Below are 25,403 nucleotides of genomic sequence, written 5' to 3'. Positions count from 1 at the left end.
TTTGTGCTCCTACCTCCTGACTTGCAAGAACATCCCCCTGCCCGAGCTTGTTAATCGGGAAAGGGTGTCCATAGACTGGCTGGAAGGATTGGAAAGGTGATAGTCGAAATAAATTTCCTCTAGACGACAAGACCATGGTGTCTCATAGGGCCCCGTATGGAATACAGGACGATGGTGGATAATGTTTGGGTTTGCCGAGACTATTAGGTCTGCTGATGTAAGACTGCTTATGAGTTCCGTGTGTCATCCTTGTTCCTTCTCCAATTACCTTCTACCCTTTAATTAACCTTCGCAAAGAGGAGTTGGGCTGTATGTGTATTTACATCAAACATGAGACAAACGAGGCAGCTGCTTTCTGTAAGACTGCAGGACCCTCAACTAAATAAGTTTCTTGCTTCCTTTTCTTAACCAGGTTAAAGATTATTTATCCATAGGGAGAATTAGTAGCAGCTGTAGAGCAGCAAGGGTGAGAACCAGACAACACAACAATAACAATCGAGAATATCATAACACATTCATGTCCGCTCCACCACACACACCATCTTACTATCATGAGTCAGACTGACCTATGACCTGCATTCGTTCTCACACACAACTCGTGCGACCTAAACAACGAAGGACAGACGAAATTTCAAAATCACAAAATCGACGAACAGACAGAAGTTGAGTGAACTCTCCACCACAGCATCGCATACAGTTGTAGTTATTTTTTTTAAATGTCAAAAGTGTAAGTCATGAATTCATGTTTATTTTGTTGACAGTGTATCGTCATCATATAAACAAAAATTATGTCAAAATTATCGTATTTTCCTATAACTCTAGGTGAGTTTTAGTTGCAAAAAATATATTTAATTCATGAACATAATTGACGAATGATCTTATTACATTTGTCAACACAAGTTTTGTTATTGGATCGTTGTTATTCCCTTTCATTTGTTAACTTTAAAGATGAAATATTTAAATATAGTGAATTTTCAATAATAATAATTCACAAAAGCGCAATTTTCAGTTACATTTTTATTTGGTTGAAAGCGAACAGTATGCTGTCGTGGCTGTAATAATTCTTGTATCGACTATTAATGCTATTTGTCCCTGTCAGGTAGTGTCTGGTGCAACAGGGTTGAATTCTTGTACACCCCGTGTTGATGTCTTGTGTATAAATATATATAAAAAAATACATGCATCCAAGGGATAGGACATGCCAATAGATAAACTACATTGCTATGTATGGAGCAGGAACCAGATCCAGGTCGCTCTCACTTCTCGAAAACTCAGTGTTCCATGCGAAGTAATAATTTCTGATTGTCACAGGCCGAACAATTTTTTTCGCTCCGGAAAGTACAGGTGTTAACAAGAAAATGAACACATCGTTGTCCACGAAAACTACCGTTTCTCAATAGACATGCAAAATGTTTAGTGTCAAACACCCGTTGAGGAAACTAATCGTCGATAAAATCTCGGAGGAAAGCGGTATCCAGTTTCATATAATTATTCATACCTCGCACATACATTTTTATGCTTCGATTTCAACCAGAAAGGACACAAATGGATCCGGTCATCTGATGTTCATTAGATTATATTTTTGCAAAAAATAACTATCCTGAAAGAAACACGTCGATCTGGGTAGGGTACTATAAACAAACAAACAAATAAACAAACAAACAAACAAACAAACAAAAACAAAAGAACGAACAAACAAAAAAAGAAAAAAAATATAACAACAAAATAAGCCCCAAAAAACCCCAACCAACCAACCGACCAACCAACCAACCAACCAACCAACCAACCAACCAACCAACCAACCAACCAAAAAAAAACCTCTAGATATCCGAAATATTACAGAACATTGGGATCATACTGTGTAAGAATTCGCTCCCTCTGGGCAGCTTGTTCTCTGAAGCAGCAATGACTTTGATAAAAAGAAAAATCCTCCTGACAATTACAGCTGAGCAATTAGCAACCTAATCAAGCAACCCTCGCACAAGGACATGTGGTTTGGATTTAAATGTGAGTATGAAGCCCAAAGTATGTCTTTGGACTTGTATTCGCATTCCCGGGCCCTCGTTTGTGCGTTCTATCCTTCGCCTCGATCGTCTGAAGACCTACTAAAGGAAGACAGATATGCGTATGATATCTGGTGGTAACAGATTAGGGGGCGCTGCGCACCTGACAGTTATAGGACATTTAAAGAGGGACGGAAATAGTTCCTGTCTTATGCTGCGGTATGTTTTATCTTTCACCATCTTGTGGCGACAGTCTGAAATGTGTTTAGATGCTTTCTCTGTTTTTTTTTTTTCTTTTATTATTTATCCTTCTTGTCCTCATTCTCTTCGGCATCGTCTTTTTTGCTCCTGTTTCCCATTTAAGAGCAGCTTTTAAAAGATTTTCTTGTGGATTTAATAAGTCACCACCTATTAATCCTCATCTGTTCTCTTTTTCTTATAATCGTGTTTTACTATAGTGATACAAGTATTTTTAGCAACATGTCATTCCGAGATTCCTGTCTTTGGCTTCTCTCTCTCTCTGTAGTCATGTTTTCGCGGTGTATATAAAATATCTCATGTCTTTCAGCGAAAAAAAAAAAGTCCAACTAGATAGACGTGTAGACAAAGCAGGACAGTTGCGCCCTGAATTGCAATTAAGCTGTCTGCTGTGTGAGCAGGTCTGACGATGCTGGTCTACCTCTTCAGACAACGACCACCCTCTCCATGCAATTTAACTGTCACTAGGGTGACGTCACGCAGTCTACATTGTGACTTATACTCTGTACAGGACCCCCTTCCAAAAGGATGGAGAATTCAAAGTTGTAAAGCTTACTTTCTGCATTATCTATCTCTTCTCTCTCTCAGTGTCTATCTTCTCTTCTACACTCACTCTGCCCGTTGGAAGTTTTCACATACTCAGTCTTGCCTGTACATGAGTTGATGCAGATTCACTGCGACTTTAACTGATGTCTTTGTACAGCTGTTTGTATCTTTAGCTTTGTTTGTAGGCAGAGTGTAGGCGGCCATCTCAGACTATATGGAAATATTCTGGCTTTTGGACAAAATGGCTGCTTGGAAAAGTATCTACAGTCCTTTAGACAGGAGGACAAACTATTGCATGCCAATAGTTGCTATATATATTAATTATCATACGTCAATATAAATGTATATACACATTTTTCACTGTAGTGTCTATTTTCTTGATTAATTTCTTAGCTGACACTTTTTCTCTCCTCCTAAACATTATACCTGTATTTTATAGCTTTAGCTTTATACATATCTCATAATAGCCATGGAAATCTCTCGATTTTGTATTATGTTTGTATTATGTTTGTCTGTCCTAGCAGGATGATTTATGCTCATAAAGCAGACTGTACAGTGCGACCGACTGATGTCTATCAAATTATCCAGCGCCCATGTTTAGCAGCATGCAGCCTCCTCCCACGTGACAAAGTCTACCATGCGGATCGATGAACAATTCGATTTTTCACTACCGTCCTACGCCGGGAGCCTCGATTCAGCATCCCGTGGATGCGCGCGCGCACGAGTACCTGGGGATCAACCTGGACATAAAAACTTCGAGCTACAGCAGCAGCAGCCCCACCACCATCAGGTAACACGATAAACTGCGACACAAAGGCCGAGCGGATCGCGACAACATAAGGCGGAAGTTTCTAGACTTTAATCCGAGATGTATTAAGCACCTTCTGATGGCCGCCGCTAATCGCACACAGCTTGCACAGCTATTTTTTTCTCTTTGCCGTGAAAAGATTTTTCCCCCCTCTCTTTTCTTCTGTCCTTTTTCTTTCACCGTAAACGGTAACTAAGCGACTTATGTGCTCAGGAGAGACAGGTCTGCAGCGGCTGTCGGATTTTGCTTTTGCAGGCTGACGGATGAAAACAGTTGGACTTAGGTGTCAGAAACAATGGAGAAGTTAGTGTGAGTGATTGAGAGAGTGAGTGAGGGACAGAGACAGATACAGATAGACAGACGGAGTAATTTTAGTTGGTTTATTGAAAACAAGAGAGTTTGTTTACGTTGTAAACATTTTAAAAATTAAGTTTGTCAGAAAACACAGTTGGGTGTATATACAACAATAAAAAATATATGTTAAAAATGAAGCTACATCTTCTGTGTGAAAAGGAAGACAAAGTGATATTCCAGCACGTGCAGTTTGATGCGTTTAAATATACCCACATATGCCTGCCCAAATCAACCTATGTATACCCACATATACCTGCCCACATCAACCTACGTTTGCCCACCTGTCAGCCTTAACCTACATCTGTCCACATATACCTGCATACACACGCACATGCACCTTGGTTTTCCAACCCTTTCTCACACTTTTTCATTTCATGCCACATACTTCATCTCTGATCGTTTTCCTGTCATCGCCACGATTGTCATGTTGTCACCTGCCGTCGTCACAAATGCAGTGACAAAGACGATATGTCAGGACAGGCAGGATGTGGACTGTTGTCATGTCTTTCCCTGTCAGCCCCAACCTGGTCTCACCTACCACTTCCATTATTTAAATCTTTTGTGCGCTGGTAGTGTGCACAGGAAAACCACAGAGTTATCTAATAAAGGACCGAGGACAACAGAGCTGAACACATGGCGAGGAGAGAACGAGGACAGAAGTGTGGGTGGGTGGGGATAGTGTGTGTGCATGTGTGTGTGTGTGTGTGAGTGTGTGTAAGAGTGAGTGTGAGTGTGTGAGTGTGTGTGTGGCGGTGTGGATGTAGGAGACAGAGTGATGAAGGCAGGACAAGAAAATAACTTCTAAACTTCCCTTTCATTAGCCACCCTGTGATAAGTTTTCAAATAAGAAACTTTTCAAAATGTTTCACGAAGGATATTTTTTTCCCTTGAACAAGAGAAATCCAGAGATGAACTTTTAATTAGCATCATCGTGTAACCCGAGTTTCTCTGGCGGTAACTCACATACAAAACAAGAAAACAATAGTTTTTTATTTTTCTATTTCTCTTTCTCCATCCAGATAAAGACTAGCCCACCGTGATTATATTTCTGATTTCATTAAATATTTTTCTCAACGAAAAAAAAATTATTTCATCAACGACTGAGATAATGGCACTAAATGTCTTGCCAACAAAACAGACGGGAAGGAGAACCGTTTAGAAAGAAAAACAAAAGAAACTTTTGCCCACAGATTGGACCTGGGAGGCAATCAGAGTCGTCCATTGTATACGTCGTTTGCAAAGAAACTCCAGCCTCTGTAAGGGTATATCTGTTTTCTGGTCCACAGAAAGTAGAGACGGGAGAGAAAATTATGGAGAAAGAAAGTGAAAGGTGGTGAACACCAATACACCCAGGTTTATTCTTTTCATTTCTCTTTTTTTCTTCTCCTAACACACCGCCGCAGTCTTGGGAGAAATGAAGCGTGCGTCCCGGCCCACGAGATCGCAATAGTTCATCATTATGAAGAAATCGGTTCAAGACATGGATGTACCCTGCTTTCTGCATGACCGAGTTTTTCCATTCCAGTTCTTGCTGGCCTCCCAGCTCAGTGGGGGGAAGAAGCAAAACTGCCAATAAGTGCTCAGCCAGCTTGCTCGATTCTTGGGATTTCAATCTCATGCAAGGACCGGTATGGGGAGGGGAAGAGAAGAAAGAACTCTCAGCTCAAACTTTGAGAGAGAGAGGGGTGGATGAGTGGGTGGGGTGGGTTAGAGATAGAGAGAGTGGGTGGATGAGTGGATGGGGTGGGATAGAGATAGAGGGGTGGAGGGGTGGGGTTGGGTAGAGATAGAGAGAAGGGCGGATGGCTGGATGGACCGACTAGACGGAGAGAAAGAAACCAAGTCAGACAGACGAGGAATGGTTCAAGATGGCCAAATCAATACTCGTGCGAACAGACAAGATACGTTGTGAAAACCTTTAGGTACATCAGCTTTTCGCAGTTTCCCATAAATTTTTGCCCCCTGCCTAAAAGGAAAGCTAGCCGCGGCGAAGGTAGAGGGAGTGTAATTTACTACACTCTAAGCCGCTAACAAAAAGTTCCTCCCTGCTTCACCCTTTTAAGGAAATCTTCTTAGCCATTAATAATTCACCGACTCGCCTGAGGATACAGGGACACACCATATTGATGCCACGGATTTTCTTCTAGTTTCTTCTGCGGTTTAGTGCTACAGAGAGCAGATAAATCTTTTCTATACTTTTTTGTTGTTTTATTTTCTCTCTCTCTCTCTTCATAGTGACTTCAACACGAACTAAAATTTCATGGAAATATAAAGAAAAATTGAGGCATCGAGCCTGCTAAGGGTTGGTACTTGGTGTCCAAACACCCTGGGTAGATTTGTGACATTTGTTCCTTGATGTCGATCACGGGTATGCACTGTTAGGGTAGGGTGGCTTGCCACGAAAAAAAAAGAGTATTTCATGAATGTAAAGAGATCGTTAACACCTTTTTTAAAAAAAAAAAAAAGAATTACCGTGTGTTTAACTGTGAATATGATTAATGGGGTGTATGTCTTACTTCAGATTCTTTGTCCTCTCATTTGTATCCCAGCTTTCAGCGCACGTGCATACACATATACACACACACACTCTCTCTCTCTCTCAAGCATGAAGTCATAACGATATAATATACACGCTTAAAGACATTCATTTAAAAGAAAAAAAAAATGTAATAATCCCCACAAATTCTTCTATGCAATTCTAAGAAATTTATAATGAATAATTTATAATATATATCTTTATAATTAGGCATATATATTTTTACAGAGGATACAATAATCTATCTTATAAGAATTATTAACAGTAAATAAACAGCTTTTCCAGCATTCGAAGATTGCCAAAAAAGCGAGATAGCGAAGCTGTAAACAACACTGTCTTCTGTAGACTTTAAGTGTTCTTTGGTTGATTACACTTGCCAGGCAAGAGAAGAAAATGACTTATGACCTTCTGATCGGTCATGTGACAGGAGGACCAGCAAAGTTCACACACGTCAACCATACTCGAGCAAGAAAGTTCATAGCGATATCATCATGTCTTAAAAAGAAACAAAATAGCAGACATACAGATGGCTGGAGATATAATTTTCAACATTTTTCTAACGACATCCCTTTATTTATTTATTTATTTATTTTTTTTTTTTTTTGATATTGTCTGCTAAGCTTTTTAACTTTGTTGATAAATGCAACAAAACTAAAGCTAAAAAGTTCTGGGTGAGGTAATTGAGAAATAACTTGGTCAACAACTTGGTTCTTATTTATCTATTATTTTGCATTACTAATTCGACATTCTAGTTGCCTCCTTCCAGTTGTATTCACCTACGAATTTATTCAGTCGGGCCCATTCAATGAAGTCAATGTTTTAAGAAAAAATTACTGCCTCGAAATAATATTCATCTCATAGTGTTTTTTATTTCTTTCACAGGATACACGAAACAATAACAGAGGTTATAATGGTGGTGGAGATTGTAATGGGGATTATGGTGATAATAGAGATGATAATGGGGATTATGATGATAATAGCGATGCCTATTGAATCACTAACAGTTGTTGGTCACGGTAATGATGGTGTATCAGGGAAGGTTAGCTGTTAATTCTTTTTGATATGGAAGTTACCAGATAATCAGTGATTCGGGTGACAGAGCTTCTTCCGCGGGTTTGTCACCAATGATTCGGATATGAAGAAGAGAAGAATGATGCCTTCACAAACAGATAATAAAAACAGACAAGAAGGTACAACTGACAGATGACATTTAGACAGACAGACAGTCAGACACATAGAAGCAGACAGAATGACAAACATTCAGATAGACTGAAAGATATGACAGAAATGTTACGACAGTTGTAGCAAGTCATTCTTTTCTTGAAATATTCATACACAAGTCGTGTGTGTGTTGGTCTGTGTGACCGTTATACAATATCCTTATCAAATATATTTATACTCTTTTTAATCTATATCATTTCACAAGTTATTTTACATCAGTTAGCTAAGTTACCAGAAGGAGGCAACTAAATTCAAAAAGTGTTAGTGTTAACTAACTTTGCGCATGTACTGCACATGGGATGCACACAGATATTCAGATGTGTAATTTCTCTCTCATTATAATTGCACCAGCAGGTCCGCCCTCCCACTCACGACCCACGCCTGCTCCAACACTCACCCAGGGGTAGGAGTGGGAGGGTGGGAGTGTGAGTTACTACAGAGGAGGGTTAGCAGCATCAAGACCCACTGTCCAACCTTTTGATCACCATCTCAACACCTCCACACACCATCCAGCCTCATGCCAGGATTACTATATACCTCCGTGTATGCTCAGCCTTACAAAACCATCGTGTTTCTATATATCTGCTTTGTTTAACAAAGCCCAGCTTGCTCTAAAACATAAAGATGTATAATGAATAACAAATAGACTAAGGAACTATTGTTGTTGTTTTTAAAAAAAAAACATTATGTGAACGGTTGAGGAGGAAACAGCTGTACAAGTGTGTTACTGCAAGTAACACAATCCCCCATTATCAGCTATTGTAGGGAGGGGAATGTAGGGGGATACAGTCACTCACTCAGGTGTAACTAAAGTAACCAACTCGCAAGAAGATGGAAGAAAACATCACCGACCACAGACTAGCATTAACCTGGTTGCTTTTGTTTTTATTACTGATTTTACTGTGGTTTTACTACTATGTACACTCTCATTATGTGTTTGTTTGTTTGTTTGTTTACCTTGCCTTACACATTTGTTCCATTAACTCAGGAATCAGTATCAAAGAAAAGAGGGAATAAGTGTTCTCTCCTTCGTGCTGTGAGCAGTCGGTGTTAAGAACATAAACATACACACGGTTGTAAAATGAAACTGATAATGCCAGGTGTTGTGAACTCTTCCCTACCATGGACTTGCATAACATTTTATGGTTACTTATTTACAAGTAACATCCATTAAAGGCGGTTTAAAAAAATAGTTAGGATGAGATAGGTAGATAAAATAAATTAACTAGAAAATGTTGTTTTATGTACCCTTGTCTTTTATTATTTAAAATTAGCGATGCAAATGATTTATGTGAGAGCTTATTCGGGTATGTACTAATTTTATTATCAATTTTAAAATGTTAAAATTAGAATTATTGTGTTATATACTTTGATTTAACATCAAGATAAATTTTTAAAAATTATAAATAGAAAATAACAGAATTAAAACCGAAATTTAAATTTATCTGGATAGAAGGTACTAACAGATAGTGTCACTAATTACATAAAACGAAAAATACTAGAATAAATATTGAAGATAATAATAAATTAATAAAGGATTCATAACAGAGAAATGTGTAGTGCACAGACGACGGGTTAGTCGGATGACTGGAGGTAGTAAGCATTGTAAACTAATTTAGTCAGTTATAAAAGATATTTATCCACGGGAAGAATAAAATAAATGAAGCTGGATGTAAACCTTTGTAACAGTGTACATATACTTTCCTCTTAACTAATATATTATAACTAAAAATAAATTACCATATTTTGCAGTTTAAAAATCCCACAATAAATATATTTTAATCATAAACTGTCGTCTCGTAATAGATGTTTCGAGCGGTTGTTAAAAATAATTATGTTTCTTTCATTTATGGTTGTCAGGTGACATACAATGTAACCACACTGTACACAAAAATAATAAACAAACATATTATCTCCTGAAACACAATAAAGTCGAGAATTTAAAGATTTTGAAAACATCAGGAGGTGGTGATCACACCCGAAAAGTGACAAACAAAACAGACATCAGTGGACAGTGTGATGAAAACATTAAAAAAGCAAAAGTACTTGCCTACGATTGACATCCACGGGTAAAACGATGGTGTCTCTCCCTCCGTTGCGCTCACTTTCGTACAGGGACTCATGGAATCCCCCCGTGCCTGTTGTGGGGGTAGGCAGTTGGCCTGCACCTCCCCACAAGCGTCCCCGAAGCGCATGCCCGCCATGTTCATGTTCGGGTAGAAACCACCCCGGTTAGCCTGCAGGCCCATCCGCAACTCGTGATTCCGTTGCTGCAAAGCTTCCATGCGGCAGGCGTCTGCGGCCTGGTAAGAGTTCATGGCGGCGTAGTAGGACCGGGGACTCCGGTAGTTGGAGCTGGGACAGATTTCGGGTATGTTCAGGAAGTGCTCCATGTACCCGGTAGCGGCGTTCACATTGACGTTCTCTGCCGCGGCGGCTGCCGCAGCGGCATGATGCATGTCCTCCGCCCGACCCCCGGGACCCGCGTGCCCGTGGGTTCCCGGGTGTCGCAGAGGTAGATAGGAGCTCATCGCACTTAGGTCTAGCGACGCAATGGTGACGGTTGGGTGGGACCAGACAGAAGCCTGGGTATTACAGGTAGGCAAGTCTTCGCAGACCGAAGTAGAGCTGGTAAGTTAAATATGTCATGCGCTTGCGGCCTCAGTTGCCTGCCCACTCGTACCTGTTCAAATAGAAGAATTGTCAAGGGATTAACAATTATTTTTATACCGAAAAATATATGAAAAATATTTCCTACTCCAAGCGAGCAAACAACACCAATACAATTTAGAAGAAAACATTATACCAAAAATCCTGTATTGAGCGCCGTTTAGTCAGCAATAAAAGGAACTGGTTACCGTTTTGTTATGTCCCTCATTCTGTCTTTTCTCTTAATATTTATCAATCTGTGGCAGTCCGAGATGGTGAAAGCAGCCATCAAACACCACGAACGCTATATGGCCGACGTGTGTAACACTCGTACAGCGGTAGTAGTAGCACCTCGACTAAAACAACAGCAGTAGCAGCAGTGGCAGCAGCAACAACAACATCGGAGGTGGGCCACAACATCAAACTGCTGCGGCATCAGAGCAATAAGCTGCCGCCAAAAGCCACAAAGCCGCACTTGCAGGCACTAACACGGCCATGCAGCGTCCGAGCATCAAGGGCTGCTAATGTCCTACACACTGGAGTAGTAAAGGCAAGTTATGTGGTCGCCACTTTGCGACCCGCCTGCCGTAAACCGGGAGGCCAAATTGTCGCGAGGCGGAGTCTAAACCCTCATAACCTAGCTCCTTACTCTAATAAAATTTCTCTCGTTCGCTCACTTACTCGCCCTTCAGCCTGCCCTGCTTCTTTCCTTCTTGGTTTCCTCCAGCAGTCAGTCAGTCGTTTCTAGGCTTCCGTCCTGCAATCTTTTTCTCTCCCGGGCTCGTGCTCTTTTGAAGTCAACGGCTTCCTCTTCTCCTGATGATGTGAGTACAGGAGGTTGTGTTTCGTACCTTCTTATCTAATACAAACTGTTCAGTCCCAGCATCACTTCATTTTGTGGTCACGCCTAACTCTCGTCACTACCTTTGCCTTTCGTCTCCTCTTTCTTTTCTCCTTCCTTTTTTCCCCCCTTCTCTCCTTCCCTCCGACGGCTCCCTCTGGTCTACTATCAAGAGCGGTGATCAGGTAAGAAAAGACAACTCCAAGTGCCAGCGGAAGCTGTTTGTAGCCGTTGGATGTGGCGGTTATGTCGCTCTCGGGTTATTTAGCAGCTCTGTAAGCATCAATAGAGGGAAAATTATTTTAGCCCCACAAAATCATTCAGATACCGAAGCCCCCTTCGCCACCTTGTTCCTCTTTACTCCTGGATAAACCATGGCATTAGGCGCGCAGCCAATCACGACGCGAATCCCTGACCCGCTGTGACCTGACGAGCGCGCCGTCTCGACACCGCGAATGGCGAGTGGAGCAACTTGACTGGCTGACGCGAGGGGGCAGCCCCCGTCGAGCTTCCGGAAGAGCGCGAGAGAATGTTCCTTTACGTCGCCGGCGCGAGAAAGAGCGTGGAACGGTTTGACAGACAGGCGCTCGACGTAGCGCTCGGTTGGAAGCGACGGAGGTAGGAATAACCTGACCAGCGCTTCCAGGTCCGGGGGCTGAACCTTTCTCCACCCAGTGCGAGCTCGACGCTGGCGGTGGAGGCCGGGAGCTCAGCCTCCTTCTGTCGAGAAGAGCGCCTGGTGCGTGGTTCCAAGCCTGCCAGGTAGTTTTTCTTTTGTTCAAGTGTTTGGCTTCCCTCATAACTCTGGATCAAAATACTGCTGGAAACTATTTGTCTATGTGTATTAAAACGCTATCTTCATGCAAAAATAGCCCCCGAAAAATAGCGCGTTTAATATGTCTCACACGGCCACCGATGCGCTGTTATGGTTGTCACGGTCACTGGTGGTGGAAGCCCGGTCTGTGACCTCCACCATCAGGAATATGAAACACAGCGGCGGCGCTTAACTCAATTAGAAGAGTGTTTAGGTCTCGATAATTATGCTTCCGCGACGAGAAAGAAGTGCAAAATTGTGATTTCAGAAATTGTGAGGTTGTAATGTTAATCTGGTTTAGGTTCCGGGACTGTTTGCTGGTCATCGCTTACCGGGAGGGGGAAGTCTATCAGGGAGGATAAGGGAAGTGGACAGTGCTGTGGTGACCGTGGGTCAGCTGTGTCGGAGCATGTTGTCATGGCTGAGCAAAGGTCATTCCCATCTCATTGCCAGTAGATACATGGAGCGGTACATATCATCCTGTAATACAAGTGCTGACATTTTATTTATTTATTTATTTCTGTAATTCGCTCTGTAAGCTGACAGCATGCTGACTTCCACTGCCAGGACTAAACAGTAGCACGTGATTACCCGTGAGCTATCGAAGATCCAATATTCCATCAAAACGAGGTATGCAGTTTTTTGTTTTTTTTTATTTTTAATTATTATTTTAATAAGCTTCGATGACCTTAGTTTCTGCTGCAGAAAAACTGATGGACAGAGGTTTGTTTAAGCTAGACCGGATATGTGCTATACCGTGAAAAGTGAGCACGCATCCGTCCTTCTCTCTCTCTCACATCCACCCAGAGAGTCGTGCATGGCTATACGTGGCCAAGACTCGGTTACATACATCAACTGGGCACATGCAAGCCGCTAAATTTCTGAAATTTATGGAATTTTTATGCTTTGAAAATGAGATCCGAGTCTTCAGGCATCGAAGCACACAGAACTGACTTTCCAAAATCGTTCGTTTCTTCTCTCCAACAGAAACGTGTCACTGAGCGCTGAAAACACTTTGAACACTTTTATATAAGCAAGGTACACAACTCAGGGAGCATACTTTTTCTCCTTAAAAAAGAGAAGAAAAGTACAGAAACAGTTTAGCGAATTTTCAGTTCTTAATTTTCTTTTTGACGACTTCGATGATAAAAATTTGTCATATACATCCATCCCGACATACCATTGATAAGAAAAGTTTCAGTTATTTACACAACACTTAAAAGGCTATATATATAAAGGCAGCAATGTTCTTGTAAGATATTTATAAAAAGTAGACGACAGCATTTTTTTCGAGGTTTTATTTAAAATGATTATCGGCTCTTAATATTTAGCTATGCAAATTATTTTAAATTAAAAAGAAGAACACACTTGCAGACAGACAGACGAAAATAAGAAGGTGTCATTTTTACCATCTTTTATGAAAGAGGCACGCCTGCAGGCTTTCTGAGACAAATCATTTGACCAATCAGCCAGCCGACAAGCAGTCAACCAGGAAGAAAGAAGAGCAAAATGGAGAACACTCCAATCATTCCTGGTTACTGCAAAGCATTTCCTTGAGAAAGTCAACCTTTCTCTCTATCCCTCTCGTGAAACAACCGGTAACTGTGCAATGACTGCCTCCACATGACCTCAGTATATGGCGAGGGTTGGCAAAGACGAAAAGATTTGGTGGTGATGGTGGTGGTTAGGGGTTGGGAAGGAGAGATGGAGGGAATGAACAAACACTGACCGGGAAACTCTCAAAGTTGGACGTAGACGGATAGAGAGCCGAGGGACGTTCAAAATAATAATACTAAAAAAAAAAAAAAAAAACCCTATCGTTTTCTTTCCGCCATCACCACCACTCCATCCCCTGCGCCACCCACACTAACCCGAAGCCACACACCACCCTCGACGCTTTTGGCTCCAGCGTTCGCTTTTGTCCAGATATCCATAAAACTGCGGCCCCCCCGTCCCCTTCCCCTCCACGGAGCGCACCGACTCGCCGACTTCAAACGGCCGGCTTTGAAGTAGCGCGAAGATAGTTTGACAATCTCTGGAAATTTAGCACCCTGCAGGAGAAGAAAAGAGTTTACTATATCTCGGCGAGAACGTGTACAGAACTACCCACGTCTACCCGGTGGCTTGGCAGAGATGCTGGGTGGTGCACAGCGAGTGTAGCTTCCAGGTGAAGAACCGGCGCCTGGGAAGTGCGTTGTTTTTTGTTTTGTTTGTTTTGTTGTTTTTTATTTTTGGAGGGAGGAGGAGGGTAGAGGCAGACAGGAGAGGATTTTTGCCCGGAGCCGGGAGAAAATGTTTGTTCTGTCTTCTGCATATTGAGCGGCTTACATCAAGGAAAGCATTGTGATGTCAGTGCCAGACCTCTCTGGTTTCAACTGAACTCTGCTCTGCTTCAGCGCCTGCAGGCTCCAAACCTAACCCTCGTCTTAATTGATCCGAGGACCTGCCCCTCTCTATGTAAAATCTGGTTGTCAGCAACCTCTAAACAAAAATGAGGTTTAATTAGAAGAAGGGGGCATGAGGAATCAGTCCTTGTTCACTGAGCAGTTAAATTTCATTTTCTTTAACCCTTTAACCGGAACAGAAAAGCTATTTCCGTTCACGAAGCGTAGCAATCTTTCCCAGACTTTATCGAAAAGGTGCATCAGCATGGAGAAGCATGCAGCGTGGTTATGATGATCTTTATGACCACTGTGGACACAGATGTTTATTTTTTTTAAGACAAAAATATGATACTCACTCACTCAAAACTTCTTATTAGAAAAGGAAAAAAATGCGCGAGATAAAATCTACTCTAATGGCGGTTTTAGTTTTGTTCACAAGGCTTGCCCACAAACCATACAAAGAAATAAGAGATAAATAACATAATCACAAATCACAATGACAATAACTTTGAATAATGAGTTAAAAGAATGTTTCCCTGGATATATATATACCAAAATAAAATAAAATAAAATTACTTGTCTGATAAAGAATAGTTTCCGAAAGATTGAAGAAAGCTTAAAGTTCTTTCAATTTTGTGCTATATTCTACACGCTGGTAAACAAAGAATCAACAAAGTTTCCATTAAAATTATTGTTTCCTTTCTTTCCTGTTTACCTCCTACTTCATTTCTTTGTAAATTCTTTTTGTTTGTGTGTGTGTTGTTTTTTTTAATGTTGATGCTGTAAAATACTTCTTCGAAAAAAATACCATGAACAACGTATAATTCAACAGGATTATATACGTATATTTATTTTATATACCACGATTTATTAATAACAAAAGGGCTATTAAACATTAGCATCATTTCTTTGGACTGTCAATACTACCCATGTTTCTTTATTATCGGTGATTTTGATCACCTTTCCAGAATATTAAATTCGCAAATTTCGGTTTTTCCCCCCCTGTGGCTTGAAACGTTTAGTAACTGAAAATTTTTATATTCCTTGATATTACTTCTGAATATCATTTAGCTGAGACCATCAAGATAAAAATATATTTCCAAGACAATATTAAAGCGCCCGTCTAGCAGTTTCACATCCACCCTGGTTTGTACCCGGCTACAACATAGTTCTTGCCAGTCACAATGGTAACAGGGTTTCCAGAACCCAACAGCCGCCATCTCACAGAAAAAAGCATCTTCGCTCGCTGACCAACGGTTGCAGACCATCCAGGACAGGGGTAGGCTGTCGTGGGAATAGCCTCCCAAAAAGGCCACGTGAAAAACACGTGCGGTTCATGGCATGCGAGATAACCGAGGCAATCGGGATTGTTATTGCGTGCTGGCCGGGTCACCTTACAAATGAGTCTTGTTGTCCCTTGTGTCGGCCATGTTCCGCCAAGTAGCTGCAAGCACGCTATTAGGCGCAGACAACCGAAGAAATCAAGCTTGCGTCCCCTTCACCTTAAGTCAGCAAGGGAAAAAATTCATGAATCCGCTGTCCATGGCAAAATTATTCTTTAATGTGTGAGTAAAAAATGTACATATAAAATACATTTATCTGTTCGGCAATTTTTCTCGCGTTTTAAAATTTTGTTTTCCACTACTACTGCAGTTTTCCCACTTAATTTTCGTGAATAATTTTTTTCTAAAAGAAATTGTCATTAGTCCACAGAGAAGGATCCAGTTTTTTTCCATGTGGAAGTATTGTTTAGTGTCATGCACTCCAGGATCCATTTTTCTCCCTGTTCTCTAATAATCAGCCAGTGTCCTTCGTCCAGTAGCTCAGACACAACTCGCAGACGACAAGCTCGGAAACGAGAGATTACGAGCGATATTTCCCAAGCTGTTGACCCGTCCGGCGAGGACTTCCTCCACTGTCCTCAAGACAAATGACCAGCGGGCAGAGGGAGGAGAAGCCAAGTGCGCCGAGGAGGAAATATCGTCTCCTCAGTGCAGGCAATCTTGTACACCATCAAACGCAAGGGCAGACAAATTTCGCGGGCTCTGAGCAGCGTCAAGAGCGAGCATCCAGCTGCCGGATATGAAGAGAAATCGTCTCCCTTTGCTACCAAGAGTGCGTTTGTTCGAAAAATTGGTAAACATCAGCCGTATTCGTGCGTGTTGTCTAGAATATTCGGAGAATTTTCATTATAAACGTCGCATCTGAGAATGTTTCTAAGAAAAATTGTTAAGAAGTCTGAGATCATGGTATTAGGTTTTTTATTTTAATTTTTTTACATGATGCACTATAATTAAAGTTTGATGATCACGAAACGTAAGTTTAAATGATTTTAATTACAGACCTTAACAGTTGAATTTTCTACAATAATTTATTGGTACTTTTATATAATGATTCCTTAATATCTATTTTTGTCTCTGCCTCTGTTTTAGTCTGTCTCACATTTCCAGTCCTCGTTCTCGACCCCAAGGTAACCTTTTGTCCCAAGTCAATAATCAGTCTCTAACATAATTGCGTTGATTCATCTAGTTTTGTTTTGTGAAACCATGGAAAATAATTTATCTGTTTAAATGATTTAATGACGAGATCCTTGCTGTCATCGCATAATCACAGGCAGAAAATATAAAGCGGAACTATTATTATCTGTCATACCATCTGACAGTTTTTCCAATAAACGGACAGTTTATTTATTTTATTTATTTCTTGGTTGTTTGGGTTTTAACGTGGATTTCTATAACTCTGAAAGCAACAAACCATGTTTGTCCATTTTTAGAAGCGACAAACAAATTTAAAGCGCGTGGAACACAATTAAAACTGGACATCACTATAATACCAACTCTTAGAAAGTATTTATCGGTTCATGCACGATGCTTCTCCATATTTCTTTTTCTCTTTATTTCTCCTCACGTATCTTGGTATTGGACTGTGTTGTTATTAAATTTCTTTCGTAAAATGTCCTTCTGTTGCTTTTGCTTGTCCAGACAAAGGACTTCCTAACATCCATTGGCATGAGCGCGCATTGGCAACATTGGTCACAAACATTTAAGTTAAACTGAACAGGACTTTGAAACACCATAAATATCTATTCCTCTCCTCTTTCATTTTTACATTTTGTGTTTGTGTGTCCAAAATATAAAGATCTACAACAGCTGTAGAAAATTTCTATAAGTATCCTACTCAGTTTCAGTTATCTATTTTATTTGAAAGTAGCTGTTTAAACTGAATCCAAAATGTTGCTTACTTTCTCTATAAAGCACTACAGGTCAGGGTTACCGGTATTGTTAATAACAAATTAATACATGTTTGTAACTATATTTATGTATTATGTAAGTGCATTGTATTTATGTATTTTGTACTTGATTTCTCCAACATCGGTCACGGGCATGAGCCTACCGAATAAAGAAATTGTCATTGTCCACTTCTGTCTGTTCCTATCATCTTTCTTTCTTTCGTTCGTTCTTTCTCCTCGTTCCTTTAATGGTTATCATCGTTAAGCAGTGGCGAAATCGCGTTATCTCCATCTCCGCTGACAGTTTAAGATTTCATGAGGGCCTGCAGGTCGGATCATTTGAGCACGAGCAGAAGCTAATGCCAGGAACGAGTCCACGATAAGGGTTCTTGACTTGCAGAAAGCTACCAGCTAAGCTTCAGCAATGGCGCGAGCAGCATTGACTGTCATGCCCCCTTGTGACAGAAATTTTATTCCTCGGTTAAAGTGTGACTGCATCATAAACAGTTTAATCCTCCTTTTTTAAAAAATTGAGTAAAGAATAAGACAGAAGGAGAGAGAGAGAGGGAGGTAGAGTAGGGAGAGGCTTTTATTTCAAAAGGGTCAGAAAAAATAATATATGATAATTATTATTATTTTCTTGGTCTGGTTGTTTGGTTCTTGACGGATGCACAGGTTGGTGTAGGACAGCCAGGAGTAGACATTTTTGTCTATTTTATTATTCGTTGTATTTTGTGTTCTAACATCTGTTTTACAGGATAAACTTTTCTTCGCTTCTGACAATAACTTTTGGCTGCTGCGGCTACTCTTTCTCCCAGTCTGTTTCTCCCTCTCTCTCTTCGGGGCACGTCCCTATGGTATTTGGTGGAAAAGATAATGAATATTAATCAGCATACATTATCCCGTCTCGTCGAGTCTTCTACTTCTCTCCCTTTCGGCGAGGGCTTCATCTTTTGGCCTTTAGATCGCGCATCCCCTCGCCCCCTACCGCTCCCCCACCTCCTCCTTAACACACACACCGCGCTCACCCTCCCAGCCTCCTTACTATTCCTTCGTGCCTGCCTGCCGGCCGGGCGGCTGGGCGGCCGGGCGACTGATTGGATGCGTGAGTTACGAGGCGGGTATTCTCTGAGTCATGATTGTTTTAGATGATTTGCAGTTACGGCCCCTCGCCAAATTTATTCGCATTTGCATAATTTTGGAAATGATGGTTTACTGTGCCCTGTCGGTCTCCTGTTTTCATTTGTATCCTCCTGGACATCGTCAGGCGTGTGTGGCAGCGACAGCACCATCCTGCTAGCCCCTACCCCACCCCCATCTACTCCCCACTCTCAAGCTCCGAGCTCACACTTCCACCCCTCTCTCCCACCCACCCGGCTTGTCCGGCCACGTCTTTCTTCTGTCGCATCCTTCGGACGGGAGGAAGGGGGAATAACTCTCTTTTCTTGCCCCTGTTTTTCTGCCTCGTTTTGATTTTGTGCAGCTAGGTTCGAACAATCACCAGCGGGTGCTCAGCGCTTTATAAATCTGATAGAATATTAAAAAAGTTATTATTAAAATAAAAGGAATAAGAAGTAGAAGAAGAAACATAATGATGATGGGACGAAGTATCCACGCGCGCATATGCTGGAAGTTAATAGAGACAAAGAAAGCAAAATCACATGACAGTCTTCAGAGACTATTTTCTATAAATGCCGTGTCCATCGACGAACGAATAATTATCTCTTCTTTCTCAATCGAGAAAATTGTCTAAACCGTCTCTTATGTGTTGACAGTTTGCACAATTTTTAAGGTTTTAATTTTAATGTGTGTGTGCACTTTTATGTGACATCGTTACAGTGTTTGTTCACCTTAAGTTTACCAAAATAGTTACTAATTATTATGAAAACCAATAATAAAATAATATCTATTAAAATGTCATGTTCGGATAACCCAAAGCCCAATAAATAAATGAAGAGGAAAAATTGCCGAGCTGAGTCAAGGTATCGTAATCTTGGGACAAGTTTATACTATAAATTGATATTTAACTGATTGAAAGTGTGAACAGCGAAAATTTATACCAATAAAGAAACATTATTTCAAAGAAATTAATGAACGGACTCACCAAACAAACTAACGAATAAGTGAATACAGAAAGAACGAGCAACTGAGAACAGAATGAAGAAAGAGAGAAAATAAAAGAATGATCAATGAAATAAAAATAGGAAAGGAAAAAAAAAATGAAGAAAATCTAACACAGAAAGAAGAAATAATATGACGAGAGGGGAAAAAAAGAATAAAAGAGATTAGCAATGGAAAGAAAGGAAAGAAAAAAAAAAGGATGCAATGTCCCAGCACGAGGCTTTATATTTAATTTTGTCTTGATGAATATCCCGTATCTTTTCATAGTGTCCCAGCATCTTCCGCCCATCCGCCTCGTTGTTCGCCCTTTTCACTCTCGCTCTCTTTGCCACAACAGCATCCTCCCAAGCCAGCGCCAGCCCTCCTAATACCCCACCGAGGCTTTTGCCCTCCTCCACTCCCATCTCCCAGTCGACCCCGATCCCTGACCCAACCGGGATGGTGCTGGTTGGTTTGATAAAGCGAACTTTCTGATCCCCCTCCCCTCCGCCTTTCTCGTGCTCCAACATCTTGGTGAGACAAGCTTTTGTCTTGGCCAGAAAGGGAGCTTAATCTCGTGGAAACTCGGCCTGTGCTCACTTGGTCAAAACTTCGATGCCAACTCTATTGGACATTCTCTCTCTCTTTCTCTCTCTCCAGGAACACTCAACGGGAAAATATGAACGAAATGAGGCAACAGCAGTCATCCATTATCATTGTGGATGAATGTTATCTGTGGGGTGGGATCAGATAGAGAGCGACTTAAAATTAATCTACTTTTCTTGTAAGGGTGTATGCTTGGACACGGGTGCACAGACGAAAATCTGATCCTCCACACCCACTTACACACACACACACACAAGACATTCTCCACCTATAGTCCAATGGATAAATAAGCGACTATATGCGTGATTCATCTGTCCGTCCGTCCGTCTGTCCTTCTTTAGTTTCATAGCTTCGGATTACTGAAATTCAGAGATGGATTCTGTAGTTGTTGTTCATGTCGATTTTATATTATTGCTTTTTGTTTGCTATTGATATATTTCATCATCATTATTATCATCATCATCATCATCGTCATCATCATCTTCATCTTCATCTTCGTCTTCTTCTTCTTCTTCTTCTTCTTCTTCAAATTAGATGCCAGTCATTCTGCGCCATCCCAATGTTCTATATCTATTTATATATTTTTTAAAATTTATTCTTTCATTTTTCTGTAAGCATCAAACGCCATTAAAAAAAAACTTTAAAAGCCTCTCGTTTATCTATTTATCTGTCGGGTTTGGGTTTGTATGGCCTTCGTTTCTGATGGCAGTCCAATGTCAACCGCTTGTTAAAGTGGATAATTCAGCAACAGTAAGGCAGAATATCCATACGTCAGAGAGTAAGAAAACAGATATTAGGAGCTTTTTTGAGGCACTGACACTTCCATCGATCATAGTATCGATATATCCATCCATTCTCTCTCTTCTCGCTGTGCGCCTACCATTGTATCCACCGACTTACCCACCCATCCGTTCTGTCTTCATGCATTTCGTCTTGCACAATCGTCATTCTTTCAACAGTTTGCATCATTTTACTTACCAACAGACAGATTGAACCACCAGCAGCGAGAACTCAAGTCGTTGTGTTCAAGTCATCCAGCCATCCTAAAATCCATCTGCCAAGTAGATTATGCACTTATTCTTTCTGCAGGAAGACAGCAAAGTATATCTTTTTAAACACAAGGACCTATGAAGGGTTATTTCTCCTTCCTTTTGTACAGACGACAAGGAATAGCTAAACTGAGAAGCAAACAGTTGGAAAAAAACCTGTCTTGGCCAGGTACTACTTCTTATGCAAGGCCAAGTGGTGGCAATATTGTCTCCCTGACATCCGGGCAAGTCCTATGGCGGCAATCTAGACACACTGAACGGCACTTGTGACCTGCTATGGCGACACTGACAGCTGACAATCACTGAGCACCAAGGATTGAATTTCTTTATTGGCCACCCAGCGGATAGATAGGGCAGGAGTCGAGGGTCTAACATTAACACCGAACAATACGGCAAAAAAAACAAAAGGAAAACAAAACAAACCCCAACAACAAAAAACAAAACAAAACCAAAGAAAAAAAAAGAAAAACTAATAACAAATAAAAGAAAAAAGGAAGAAAACAAAATTAAAAGTAAACTATTTCAAATGTACATTGGTCAAAGAGGAGTAATAAATACAGGATGGTGTGCAGGTATGTCCGCGTGTTGGTGTTTCAGCCTCATTTGTGTATGTGTGGGTGATGGGAAGGGGAGGGATAGAATAATAAATTCAGAAACAATGTTGATGGTAGTGACGACCATAATAGTTCACTTTCATAGCAAAATCTTTATCCTCCCAGGCAAAACTCACTGGACTTTTCACATCACAGTGATCCCGAGCAAATAATAATTACAGTCGATGAAAAAAAAAGAAACAACAACAACACAGGAAAACTCCATTAAGCATGAATACCGATATGAAGAAAGGGACTATAAATGGTTTGCCCATAAAAATGAACGATATGATTGACATAGACAAGACTAGGCAGTCAGTGAAGACATTCAATCAACTGTCACTTCTGTTTAGAAGAGAACTAAAAATCCAGTTTATCATCAAAAGAGATGAAAGTAGGCACAATGAGAGGAGTAGTCATTAAAACACTCGCTTGTCCCCACTGCAGTGAGAGGCCCTGGGTTCAGATCTCGTCTTGGGTCACTCTCTGTATTTGACACCTGTTTGCATGGTCGACCATCGGGTGGTTTTCTTCCGCTCTTTCTATTCTCATAGAGCGAAATCACCTCTAGGTGAAGCACTTTCCCGCTAAAACTAATCAACCGTAGCCATAAGGCAACTAAATATAAATACTAAAGACAATTAGTTTTTGACACCGAAAATAAAAAATAAACTACAGAACACAGAAGCGAGTAAGGAGCTCAAGACAAGGTTTTGTTTTCTCTTGACCGTGCCAACAACCTCATGAACTGATGCGAAGAGTGAACAATCATTGTCTTTCTTCTGTTCTTCTCTTCACACATTGCTTATCAGGGATGATGTGCTGACATTCGAAAATACTCACTCACTCACTCACTCACTCACTCACTCACTCACTCACTCACTCACTCACTCACTCACTCACTCACTCACTCACTCACTCACTCACTCACTCACTCACTCAAATACCAATATACAACATTAGCCATGCACTATGCGCACCAAAATGTCGGGCAGTGAGGGAGAGAGTCCGGCCATCCATCAAGCTCCTCCATCTGGCCATTTCTCAGCTGGTCAGCGGTCTGTGCCATCGCCGGCACTTGTCCCCAAGACGGAGGGGCCCATCAAGTCGCCGTTACCGCGGGCGGAACCCAACCGCCATTTGTTGACACGCGCTGGACACTGGTCAACAACTGGTCACTCGCCGCGTGTCCCCCCGGGGGAGGAGGGGAAGGGGACATAACTCAGGATCGGGTCTCCTTGGAGCCGTTGCCTGCCTCAGGCGCTCGGAGGGCGCACAGCTGGAGTGTCGAATATGAAGTTAACGACAAACTTACCGTATTTCAATACGACCATCACAGAGAGCAGTCACGACAACAACTGTGATGATAACCACTGCATTTACCAGCGACTACCACGACTTCACCAGGGCTACACCACGGCGACCAACAGCAGAGCCTTACTAACCCTCCACAGCAGCGCCACTCGGATGCTACCACTGCGTGACCTTCCATGACATGGCTGCTAAGAGAAGACCTACAGCAGGAAATGATGAATTTTTGAAACACTAATAACCCCACAAAAATGGCAATAACAAAAAGACAAAAATGAAATTATAATCCTCGCCAAATTTTACAGACAACATAAGTTGTTGCTAGTTTATTTGTTTGTTTATACACCCATCTTAGATGCTTGCCTGTTACCTGAAAAGTGCAGACAAGGAGAGAAAACAAACACAAAAGGCAGGCAAGTACAAAAGTTAATGCATCGTACGAGCATAAAACCAAAAAGTTCAAAATGAAAAGTGAATGTTCCAGGCGAAAAGAATGATATAGTTGTTGGATGAAATTAGTTCCTCTCCTTCCCTAAGACCTCTTTGTCTTTATCGCCACGTTCGGCAGCAGATGACATTAGCACTACGGTGGGTGTGTCCAGGCGATTTATGATCACGAGCGACTCCCCCAGCCTCGTGATCACATCTTTGTCGGCCGACGGCGAGCGGCACTGCTGCCGCAATCAGGCCTGACAGCCAGCAGGCTTATTATCCTTATGACGATTGCGCCCAGCAAAATAAATGGCGCCCGTCGCTTGGCCCAGCAGCTGGCCCGAGAGGCCCTCTTCCTCCTCCTCCTCCTCCTCCTGCTCGGGTGGTGCAGTCAGTTGGTCAGCCAGGGACCCGAACTTTCTCCGGTGGCAGAAGAGGTGAGTGATTCTGGACACCTGCCAGAAGGACGCTGCTGCAGGAGCACCTTCTGTTCTGAATTCGAGCTTTTTAACCGGGTGGGGTAACGAGGGTAGAGTGTAAAGTTTGGGTAACGAATCGATAAACAAACTGCTGCCTTGTTCACAAAAAAATGGTCAGTCAGATGTTCACCTTGGAGAAAGAAGACAACCAAAAGAAATATAAGACGATGGTGGAGTGAACGGAGGGAGAAAAGGTGTTTATTCATCACCAGGTACTAAGATTACATCAAGAAAAAGCATCCACCTACAAAGAACGAAAGACGAGATTTGAACCTACGACACCCGATCCTCACAGTATTCATGACTAGCACTTAAACGACTAGTGGGGTGCACTTTCCCCTAATGAACGGGTAAAGCTTGATGCCAGATACTATTTCCTCCAATCCGGGTGCGTACACCCGCTACCGTTCGGATACACGCCAACGAACATCCCCGCCCACGGAAAGAGCTAAAAAGTATTGCGTCACGTTTGTACAAAAATACTTGTAATTAACATATTCAATACATTCAAATGAATAAAAGAATTGTCTAATTATCACAACTTGTCAATAATGTCATCCCAGGATGGAGAATCGTGGCAAATGTCAGTGGGAAACTTTTTAATATAATATAGTCAAGACTTTGGTATTGGCTGTCGCTATTGGTAGACACAAATTTATCCCAATACCTGTCGGCATTTCTTTTAAAAAATATTGAAAATTCACAAAATATTTTTTTAAAACTAATCACACCTGTAAGATGTTCTAAAATATTGCCAGCCATCAGCTTCTATTTCTTTTTTGACTAAAATGAGTCTTCAGTTGAACCTTGATTGCAGTTAACCAGCTCTTGTTACTACTACTACTACTGCTACTTAAAACAAAAATAGATGAACTGACCGGAATTTAAATTGGTGATGTTACTGATATCTGCAAAAAAGCTCAAATCTTTTTAGTAAATTTTGAGAATTAGCATTGTGTAGGACAATCAACGCACTAATCACTTCAAACTCTTTTTTGTGAGAGCGTTAACCTTAAAGAGAATTGCCGGATTGTAGGCCAGGCTATGGATTCAAAAGTCAGATATTTCTCCCTAAATCGTGTGTAAATGAAATGTATTGAAACTGTAAAACAAATTCTTTAAAACTTATACTATACGAGTTTGAAAGGAAGCAAACATAAATCTCAGTAAACTATATATATATATGTAAG

At 41.2% G+C, this 25,403-nt stretch overlaps 1 protein-coding gene across 3 annotated transcripts in view; it reads right to left on the bottom strand.

Moving 5' to 3' along the window:
* LOC112556658 (homeobox protein Hox-A7-like) overlaps positions 1-25,403 on the bottom strand; it is a 75,474-nt gene that overhangs the window by 45,338 nt on the left and 4,733 nt on the right. The window contains exons 1-2 of one of the 3 annotated variants that reach the window (XM_025225862.1): positions 11,057-11,483; positions 9,777-10,409 (exon numbers count right to left, since the gene is read on the bottom strand). In XM_025225862.1, coding sequence (XP_025081647.1) covers positions 9,777-10,257 — 481 coding nt within the window. In that variant the 5' untranslated portion in view covers positions 10,258-10,409; positions 11,057-11,483. Of the gene's footprint in view, positions 1-9,776; positions 10,410-10,584; positions 11,002-11,056; positions 11,484-25,403 lie in introns of those variants that run through there. The other 2 variants (XM_025225863.1, XM_025225864.1) reach the window with 2 other exon arrangements.

Source organism: Pomacea canaliculata, linkage group LG2, assembly GCF_003073045.1.
Source record: "Pomacea canaliculata isolate SZHN2017 linkage group LG2, ASM307304v1, whole genome shotgun sequence".
Classification (NCBI taxonomy): Eukaryota; Metazoa; Mollusca; class Gastropoda; order Architaenioglossa; family Ampullariidae; genus Pomacea; species Pomacea canaliculata.
Note: the sequence above shows the minus strand (reverse complement) of the source record. Positions and strands in the feature narration are given on the sequence as shown.